The sequence below is a fragment of the Hydra vulgaris genome, chromosome 06, assembly GCF_038396675.1.
Source record: "Hydra vulgaris chromosome 06, alternate assembly HydraT2T_AEP".
NCBI lineage: Eukaryota > Metazoa > Cnidaria > Hydrozoa > Anthoathecata > Hydridae > Hydra > Hydra vulgaris.
In genome coordinates, this window is record NC_088925.1 from 36,499,743 (window position 1) to 36,510,000 (window position 10,258).

A 10,258-nucleotide genomic window follows, 5' to 3' on the forward strand; every position below is an offset into this window, starting at 1 on the left:
TTGTCCATAACAAATACCAGCGCTCTTACATCTGCATTCCTAATCGCTGGTGCCAACATTGTAGTAATGAAAGTTCAAAATGAAACTGCATTCCAGCCTCCAGTTTTTATTTCATAAGCCAGCACTCCCATTGTTGAAACAGCACAAATCAAACTAATATTCTTGCCACGATTTGCAAACGACTGTAAAATTGCTTGCACATTTCTTAGCAAATAACCATATGTGTTGTTAGTATGCACATTAAATCCAGTTTCATCCAAATAATAAGTTTTTCATTTGAAATTCCGTTAAATTCGCTTGCAAATGCATAGCGTACATCAAGAACTCGTGCTTTTGGCACATGCACAACACACTTTCTTGATAAATCCGAGCGTTTGAGTTTTCTTGAAATAGTAGGCTGAGACATATTGAGGCCTGCTGTAGAAAGATTTTCTTATATTGCTTTTTGCATACAAAGATTGTTTTCTTGTACGCATAAATACTTTTTATTTGCGTTTATAGGTCTTTTACCTCGTTTTTTATCAGAAAACGACTTGAATGCAGTCATGTCGTCAAAATCTCCTCTGTTTAATTTAACGACAACTATTTGAACTGTGTGCATAGATAAATTAAGAGAAGTGGAAATGCTTGTTGTAAATTCATTTCTTTCAACTAAATGTTTAAGCATTTTAATGTGCTCTTTTGTAACATTTTCTCTTGTTTTACAATTGTTTTTTTCACTTCCATCCATAGAGATGGAAGAGAAAAAAGCAGTGCCAATCCTAAGTGACTTTTTACATTCGGTGATAACCATTATCGAATGTAAAAAGTCTTCGTCTTAAGTATTTTTAACCTCGTTTACCAGGAAACAAGAACAATTTGTTTTGAAAAACTGTACGAGGTTAAAAATACTTAGGACGAAGACTTTTTACATTCGATGATAGTTTATTTAATTTAGCATTAGGTCTTTGTTTAATTTTATTATTAAATTTATTGATTGACTAAATTATTATTTATCTAAATACTCATTTATCTAGATTTAAATTTAACTATTTATAATTATTACATTAATCCAGCTCGTCAATAATTTTTTAAATAAATAACAGTGGCAACAACCTACTTTATATTTTAAATATATCTATATAAAAACATAAAAGCCAATTTAATGTTTATATAAAATTATATTCGAGATTTTATGGGTGGTTGACGCGCATAAAATCTCGAATATAATTTTTAAACGCGCATATAAGAATGAATAAATGCGCATATAAGAATGAATAAACACGCATATAAAAATGTATAGACGCGCATATAAAAATGAACGGCAACGGCAGAGTTTATCAAATGAACGGAACAACGGCAACGGCAGAGTTTATTAAAAACTTATTAGTTCATATTTTGCCACTAAGTCAAATCAGAGTGAGTTAAAAGAAAATGGTTGCTAAAGGCATTGTTGCCTGAAAAAATTATTACTCTTAAAAAATGGTGCTTAAATCAGTTTTTCTGTTAAGAATATTCAATAAAAATAAGATTGAATCTTTTCTCTGTTCTAAAAAACTTTAACAAGTATCCATATGACCGATTAATGATTTTTTAACCTTTGATTTTTAAAAAATTAAGCAGAGCCAAAGCAAAAATATCTTTATAAAAAATACCGTTATTTTCAAATAAATACAAGTTACATACTATAAAAAAAACTTAAAAAAATACCGAAATTCATTAAAAAAATTCATTTAAAAATTTATATAATAATTTATGTGTATAAATATAATTAACAAAAATAAATAAAAGTATGAAAAAAAACTAAAAGATAAAATGCTCGTAGTTTAGCATTTTAATCTGCCATAATTTGGACACAATCACATCAGAAATATTTTTAACTATTGTCACATATTCACCACTTTGATATATATTTTTCTTTGAGAAATACTTGGAAATATTTTTGAATAATAATAATCAAAAGATTTTTGTGTTTAACAAGTTTCAAACAAAAAGTTTTTGTTTTAAGTATTAAACAAGTTTCAAATAAAAATGTAAACTTCAAATAAAAGTCTTTTAATCGAGGTTAACAAAGATAAATGGAGTGGAAAATCGAAACGCGTACGCGTGTTGCAAAAACTTTATATTTAAATAAAAATTTTTATATTTCTGCAACTGCAGTTGAAATGAATAGCACAGTAGTATCTTTACCGCTTCCAAAACCATATTTTTCCTGTTTTCTTTTTTGTTTTGTCCTTCGCTTTATCAACTGAATAGCGTGCACTTGTAACGCGTAGCTCTTTTATTTTTTTCAAAATTTGATGACGGTGTTCTTTATTTATAACACCAAGTTCCTACATTAGCAAAAGTAATACTTTTTCAGAATTAGATAATAAATATACCACCAAATATTAGAAACGGATAAAAAATTTATTTAACTTTTAGAAGAATTATAAAAGACAAAAAAATTAAATCTTCATTTATTACGACCTTGACGTTATAGAAATAGAGGCCTTGACAGCAAAATAGTTTATCTTTTGATTGGGGCCGATCGTATATGGCTATATAGATTTACATGGTAATGAATGCGATGGTTATACTCAACAGCGATCTTAACACAAATTTTAAAGCAACTGTGTTTTGTACTGTTTTTTACACAGCAACTAAAAAATTTGCATTTTAATTAACTACAAATTTAATACAAGATTAATGTTATTGAAAAGCACAACATATTTACATACAAAAAGTTATCAATTATGCCTCGAAATTGTTATGTATCTTGCTGTTATAAAAGTTACGCGTAATCAACTACAGAAGTGTCCACTTTTCAATTTTCTAGTGATGAATACAAAAAAAGAAAATGGATAAAGGCATTTCCTAGGCAATATTTGATTATGAATAAGTAAATTGTTGGGTATCGATTTTATTGGCTTATAGATTACAAATCCTTTACATTTATTGTGGAAAAGAAAGTCCTATATAACCACCAATTGTCTTGCCTAACCTACATTCTAGCTGTCTTAATTTACCTTCTTCTAAACGCAAACCAACAAAATTATCATCACCCAGTTTAATATATACATTATAATATACTATATAATACTACATCCAGTATAAGAAATACAATATCAGATGAACTTGTCTTTAAAGAACATGATTTTCTTCGATTAGATAGCATCGAAAGACGACTCTTGCAGAGTAATGATCTTATTGTATACAACATAAATGACAATAATGATATTGTTTACATTCAGTTGAAAGAATTTGTATGTGGTATTACAGTTTTTGGTTATTTGAATACCTTGCAATATTCCGGTCACTTAACACCCGCATTTATAATGACTTTAAATTACCAAGTATTAGAACTTTTACAAGAATCACTTCAAAAGTCAGATTACAAGATAGTCAGGATATTTTGAATGTTATTATGAGTATTGAAAATACCCAACGTAAATGTTTATTGCTGGTTAATGAAGTTTATACGGAAAGCGGCATCTGTTATCCCTACTTCTAAATTCTGGAGAGTGATCTGACTTGCCTAACTACTGTCCTATTAGTTTTCTTCCTGTCATAAGCAAAATATTCGAGTCTTTAATTAACAAACACTTAATCTCTTATCTTGAATCTAATAACTTACTTTCTGATCATCAATCAGGGTGGCCCCACTTTTTTTTAGTTGAATAATTAGAAGAATTTAGGAGATTTTAATAGACTTTTTAGGAGATTTTACCGGGAAACTTAGAAAAACGAATAAAAAAATTAGAATTATTTAAGAGAATTTTAAAATTTTTTAAACGAAAGTTAAATATAATTCAAAAACTTTTTAAAAAATTTGAAAGTTTAAGTTGAATGTTCGAAAAAAAACTCAAAGTCCAAAGTTTAAATTAGGGTATTTTAAGAGTGTTTTTGCAGTTCAAATATATTTTAGGAGAATTTAAGTCTTTTTAGGAGGTTTTTCAAGTATTTGGATATTTTAGGATATATTAAGAGACGTGGCCATTCTGTCAATATGAATTTCGATCTTCTTGTTCTACTGCTGATTTGTTAACGGTAATAACTAATAGGTTTTATCTTGCATTAGATAGATGTGGAGAGGTTAAGACTATCAATTTTGACATTTTTTAAAGTCTTTGATAAAGTTTGGCATGCTGGTCATCTCCATTAGCTTGCTTCTTACAGTGTATTAGGTAACATCTTTAAGATTATTGAGTTCTCCCTTACCAATCGTAGTATAAAAGTTGTCCTTGATGGACAACACCCTTCTTCATTTCCTGTAACTTCAGGCTCTATCTTTGAGCCTTTATCTTTAAGGCTTTATCTTTGGCCCTATACTTTTTTTAATTTACATTAACGACCTTCCAGAAATTCTCACATCTAAGGTGGCATTGTTTACTGATGATACTACCATTTATTCTTGTCTTGATAAGAAGCCAACACTCTCTGAGTGCTTGGACAGGGTATTTGAGCTTGAAAAGGATCTCACTTGCTACAGCATGGGGCTCTCAGTGGCTGGTGAACTTTGACTCGGATAAAACTCCGTTATTACAATAATCTAGGTGTTGTACTCCATGAGCCATCTTCCTCTCGCCTTCTAGGATTAACTCTTACTTCTAATCTTTCTTGAAAACCATATATCAAAACAATTGCAAAATTAGCATCTTCTAAGGTTTTATCTCTTTATCATGTTTGCCACTTTCTTACTTCGAATTCTATTCTTTATCTCTGTAAACCTCAAATCCGTCCTTGTACTGTTGCCATATCTGGAATGGATCTTTGAATAATGCCCTTTCTCTTGGTGCAAAGGTGCAACAAGACATTGTAAACACAGTAAGACCTGCTTTGGTAGCCAACCATTAACCATTGTCACATTGTCGTAATGTTGCTTCTCTTTCTCTTTTCTATAAATATTATAATGGGCACTGCTTTAAAGAGCTAGTGTCCTTAGTGCTATCAACTAAAATTCATTCTTGTGTTACTTGTCATTTAATTAAGTTTCATCCTTTTTCTGTGACTATTCCTGTGACTATTCATTCTTATTCTGTGACTAAGTGCTCCGAAAATTCTTATTAATCTAGTTTTTTTCCTTGAACATCAGTTCTTTGGAACTGGCTCCCTTTATCTTGTTTTCCTTATTCATATAATTTGCAATCCTTCAAGTCGTCTGTTAATTATTGTTTTGCTCTATAAACTTTATCTTTTCCAGTAACCTTTAACTCTAAAAGTGATTACTTTAGAAGACTAGCCATTTACACTGGGCAGTCAAGGGTTGGAGTGAAAAAGACTAGAAAAAGATAACCAACTAATTTTTAATGGAAACGAACTCTTTTTGATATAATTTTTGCTTACAGAGTTTAAATTATTAAATTTAAATTTAAATAAAAAAGCATGCAACTCAGCCATGATAAAGTCTTTTGTGCTAACTCTTCTTGAGAATGATCTTCTTCTTGAAACGATCTTCTAAACATGTTCTTGAGAGACTAAGGGTGGAATGCAAGAAGTGAACTTGAGAGAAGTTCAACTTTAAAGTCTGACTTTTTTCTGAAGTTAGACTTCAAAAAAAAGCTTGAGCAAATACATAAACGAAACTTGAAAATTTCAAGATCGCGCTCAAGAAAGTCAAACTTAAAAAACATAAAAGGCATTGATTTAAAGGCGGAATCAGAAAAAAAATTTTGCAACCAATAGCTGCAGAGTATTTGAAAAGGAAAAACCTTTTATATAAAGCAAATTAACTATATATTTTTAAATATTACTTCTAAGTTTTATACTTTAAAATATCAATTTACAAAAATAAATTAAAAGATGTTACAAAAATAAACAATTTTTACTTTTGTATTTTATTTTTATTCAAACTTGAAAATTTAATAAAAAATCACTAGATTTAAATGAACATGCTTGTGTTACCTTCTATTTAGTCCTAGACTCTAACTATAACATAACAGCTGCTTAACATTCAAATGGCATATATGCTATGCGGTTATCAGCAAAGCATATATGTCAGACACAAGGTTTTTATAACTCATTTTTCTTGTTGAAATTTTAATTAAAAACAAGGCTACAAGGAAGCACTAATTATGTTAGGAGTTAGCAGAATTACAGAATTATAAATAAAGCACTAATTACGTTGGGAGTTAGCAAAACTAATCCTGGACTAGAGAAAAGAAAGCCGAAATAACAAGACTTGTCAACAATCGAAAAGGGGTCAGTCAGAGAAAAATAGGTATTAAATTTGGTGTAAATCAATCGACAATTGGTCGTCAGTTAAAAAAAATAAATATTAAATATAGAAAACGTGAAAAGACTCCAAAATACACTATAGAACAACAAATAAAGAAAAGAAGCAGGAAACTAGTTAACCAACTCTATAACACAAAATTGCTTCTAGTCATCGATGACGAAAAATACTTTTGTTTTGCAGGGGACAACATGCCTGGAATGTCTGGATACTACACAAATAACAAAAAGACATGCCCAGAAAGTGTTCGTTTTATAGGAAAAGAGAAATTTCCAAAAAAATTATTAATGTGGATAGCCATATCTGACCGTGGTATGTTTGAGCCATTGTTTTGCACTTCCAAGGCTGTAGCGATCAATTCATCAATCTATATTAATGAATGTTGAGAAAAACAACTTCTTCCATTTATTCACAAGTATCATGGAGACTTAAACTATTTATTTTGGCCAGATTTAGCAAGTTCTCATCATTCTAAAGATTCTCTAAATTGGTTGGACCAATTTGTCTATTACGTTGATAAAGAATCCAATCCCCCAAATGTGCCTCAAGCACGACCAATTGAAAATTTTTGGGGACATTTGGCACAGAAGGTTTACGAGGGAGATTGGCAAGCTTCAACAGAGCAAGTTTTGATTGATCGCATTAAACTAAAACTACAAGAAATTGATTTAAACTTTTTACAGTCGCATATGAAAGGCGTCAGAGCAAAATTGAGATCAATTGCAGATGGTGGTGTTTTTTCATATAAAAAATAATATATTTTTATTAAAAGATAAATGCTTTATTTAAAAAAAATATAATAGTAGTTTGTTTTTTTATTTATAAGTAAGTTATTGACGTTTTTATTTTGTCCGATAACTTCCGCATCACCCGTTATAGAGGTAGAGAACTAAATTTGTTAAAGAAAATGGTTAACAAGAGTTAGATTTCATCTAATGTACGGCGGAATATTTTTCTTATAACGGTTAACAAGTCAGCAGTAGAACGATATGATCTCTGTATAGATCAGAGGCGTATCTGTAGAGATCAGGGGCGAATCCAGCATTTTATGGTTTTTGAGAACCTCCAAACACAAAGCAAACTCCGAACAATTATATGTTTATAGTTTGGTCAAATAAGGACGCTTTGCAAAAAATTGCCCCTCAGTTTGAGCTGACTTGTATCATTGAAGTGAGAGGAAGAGCATGGCCATTTGGTTCAATATATGCATTTATTAAGTTTATAATATAAACAATTAATTTTGGCTAAATAAACCTATTTATTTTTTGAACTTTAGTAAAAGAGAGGAAAGGAAGACTGGTAAAACTGGCCAATTAAAGTAAAACTGGGTTTATATTGAACTTATAAAACTAATTTGAGTTTTGGTTAAATTAAAGACCTGCAAGAGAAAACTTTTAATTTTAATTGTCTTGTTTATTAGTTAAATTTAGCGTTGCGTAATTTATGGGTGATCTCTTTATTCTTTTTTAAAATTTTATGGGGATAATGCAATTTTAGAATTTAAATTATTTAAGTTTCAAAAAACTTAAAGGTTATAAGTACATTTAAGGAAACAACTATTTATACAAAACAAACTTAACTTTCTTTCTTGCTCTTTACATATAGCATTTTACAATATCAGTATTATTACATACCAAATGACCAAGTGAGTCACTGAAGTTCATATTTTAAGCATGGTCTTCTGATACTATCTGGTACTATACTTAAGTACCAGAAAAGCCAAAAAAGTAACAAAAGTATAATGACATTAAAATAAAAATTTTTAAAAAATATTTAAAGCGTTACATATTAATACACCAATTTCCTGACAACTCTAATCATTTACCTTTACTATTTATTTTATGTCTGGTCTTTTATCCTAACTTGTGTTCAGTTTCTCCTTTTTCTGCTTTAGGTGGTTCTGACCACGCAATTATCTTTTTAAATCTTTCATCGCATACTTTCTTTTGAACTCACTTGACCATCACACTATTAATACTACCCTAAAGCTCACTGGGATTCTTTTTTTTAAAGTTGCATCTATTTCTCTTTTCTACAAATAATATAATGGTTGCTGCTCAAAGGAGCTATCGTCTCTAGTTTCATCAACTAAAACTCATTTTTGTTTTCTGATATTATCAGAAAACTTGAAGTACCAGAAAAGCCAAAAAATTAACAATTGTATTATGACATTAAAATGAAGATTTACAAAAAAATATTGACAGTGTTACATACTATTACACCTATTTTAATTAACACAATTTTAAGCATTATTTTATTAGACCATTTCTATGTTTTTGAATAATTTTTTTTTTTCACAAGATAATTTTTTTTTCTCAGATTGAGTTCTAAATTTACTCTCTAAAAAAGATATTCTTTGTTGATATTTTTCAATTATGTTTTTACTTTTGATAAGATAAATATTTATAAAAATAATCAAGTCACTATTTTAATTTCTCTTACAAAACCTTTTTTAGATGCTTTGGAACCATTTTCCTTATTATAATTTTACATTTCAGTATATGCCTAAAGATCATTTTGTAGAAAGGTTATTTTGTGAAGGAAAGCAAAATACAATAATGTCTATAAAATTTTTTGGTTTTATTTGTAAAGGAATATTGCAAACAAATTCCAAAACAACATTCAACTGTCACACCTGTGCTGATAATATGTCACGTAGTCCCCTATAACATGGATATGAGCTTCTAAATGACATGGACATAACATAGATATGAGCTTCTAAATGACATGTACATGGACATGAGCTTCTAAAATCTATTTAATGGCTGAATCGGTAAAAACTTGTGATCCTTGAACACATCTAGTCCATTGAATACAAGCAGACAAAATTTCTTTTGAAGGACCTTTAATTACATGGCAGTTCAAAGAAAAATATCCTTTTTCACCACTGTATTTACTTCCTCAGAACTTGTTATAGGATATGCTTCATCTATTATTCCAATATATCCTGGAAATTGTCAACATTCGTAAAATCTAAAAAATTTAAAAATACTATTTATACATAAATAAATCTTCAATTTCATAAAAAGAAGCAATAGCTGATATACAAGATGTTATTAATAAAAATATAAGTATATGTGTGTGTATATACTTAAGTATACACACACATATACTTATAATTTTATTAATAACATCTTGTATATGAGATATTGATTTTTTTTATGAAGTTTTATTTATTTATGTTTTATGTGTTTCTCTTTCTGTAAGTTCATCAGGAAGATAATGATGAACCTACAGAAATACTTCTGTAGGTTTATCGTTATCTTCCTGAACGCAAATTTAATTTCAAAAACACAAATTTAATTGACCAGAATGTTTTTAAAAACATTCTGAATGTTTTTAAAAACATTCTGAATGTTTTTAAAAACATTCTGAATGTTTTTAAAAACATTCTGAATGTTTTTAAAACATTCTGAATGTTTTTAAAACATTCTGAATGTTTTTAAAACATTCTGAATGTTTTTAACAATATAAACAATGTTTTTATTTTCATTTCTTTTAATAAAATGTTTTTATTTTAATTCTTTTTAATAAAATGTTTTTATTTTAATTTTTTTTACTGTAAATCATGCGCGGAGTGTTGCTACATCGACTATCTTATAGCCTGACTCGCAACGGAGTGCTGCTATATCGACAGACAAATAGCCTGACTCGCAACGGAGTGCTGCTACATCTACTATCTTTTAGCCTGACTCGCAAGGGAGTGCTGCTATATCGACTGAGGGTTTGGTTGGGGTAGGCAGTCTATCAATTAATAAAAAAAAAAATTTCGGTCTTGCATTTTAATTTTTACTTTTTGTCAACAAAATATGGAAAAAACTTTCTGACAACATATAAGAGTTCTATATATATATATATATATATATATATATATATATATATATATATATATATATATATATATATATATATATATATATATATATATATATATATATATATATATATATATATATATATATATATATATGTATATATATATATATATATATATATATATATATATATATATATATATATATATATATATATATATATATTAAGTTGCTTCTTTTAACGGTATTG

At 28.6% G+C, this 10,258-nt stretch overlaps 1 protein-coding gene across 2 annotated transcripts in view; it reads right to left on the bottom strand.

Moving 5' to 3' along the window:
- Window positions 1–1,620: 1,620 nt before the first annotated feature.
- The window catches only part of LOC101241521 (uncharacterized), a 48,481-nt gene continuing 39,843 nt past the window's right edge, over window positions 1,621–10,258 (bottom strand). For both annotated transcript variants that reach the window (XM_065800011.1, XM_065800010.1), the window contains exon 12: window positions 1,621–2,312. In XM_065800011.1, the coding sequence (XP_065656083.1) occupies window positions 2,166–2,312 (147 nt within the window). In that variant the 3' untranslated portion in view covers window positions 1,621–2,165. The remainder of the gene's footprint in view (window positions 2,313–10,258) is intronic.